The sequence below is a fragment of the Habropoda laboriosa genome, unplaced genomic scaffold, assembly GCF_001263275.1.
Source record: "Habropoda laboriosa isolate 0110345459 unplaced genomic scaffold, ASM126327v1 scaffold65, whole genome shotgun sequence".
Taxonomy (NCBI): domain Eukaryota; kingdom Metazoa; phylum Arthropoda; class Insecta; order Hymenoptera; family Apidae; genus Habropoda; species Habropoda laboriosa.
In genome coordinates, this window is record NW_017100254.1 from 4,501,071 (window position 1) to 4,501,695 (window position 625).

A 625-nucleotide genomic window follows, 5' to 3' on the forward strand; every position below is an offset into this window, starting at 1 on the left:
CTAAATATCACTATTGCACTTCCAAATTAAACAAATTAAAGTCCATTCTATTTCTAAAAACTTCTACTTTTATTAGCTTCTTCACCTTTAGTGCCTTTGTTTTTGATCCTTCACCCATATTTTAAAGTCTTCACCTCTCTTACAATGTTGTACAATATTTAAAATGCCTACTATTGTATAAAGCACTGCTATAATAGTAAAATAACCACCATAGACAAAGTACTGGAAAAAAAGTATAATTTAAGGTACTTCAGAATTACAGATACAAACTTAGTTGACTAATAGAATGCATAAAAAGATATTTAAGATGTTAATAAACATATATCTAAAAAGTAACACAAATATTAAACATATTTTTATATTTTTATTATATAATTACATTATTAGTATTAAATGTATCATAAGAATATATAGATCTTGAAACAAACATTAAGTATCTTATACATAATACTCTTTTTCTCTAAGGCAATTAAATTACATAAATCTAAGTCAATTAATATAACAAAATTGATATTAAAATATTAAAAGAATTATAAGTATTGCTTATTACTTAATATAAATTGTTCCTGTGTTATTACATGTATACTCTTTGTTATGTAAGTGCTAGAGTAATCTAAAACTTTTG

General features: G+C 22.7%; 1 protein-coding gene across 1 annotated transcript in view; it reads right to left on the reverse strand.

Moving 5' to 3' along the window:
- Nucleotides 1–87: 87 nt before the first annotated feature.
- LOC108572264 (thiamine transporter 2-like) overlaps nt 88–625 on the reverse strand; it is a 2,779-nt gene continuing 2,241 nt past the window's right edge. Inside the window, exon 6 of the mRNA XM_017934464.1 lies at nt 88–222. Within this exon, the coding sequence (XP_017789953.1) occupies nt 88–222 (135 nt within the window). The remainder of the gene's footprint in view (nt 223–625) is intronic.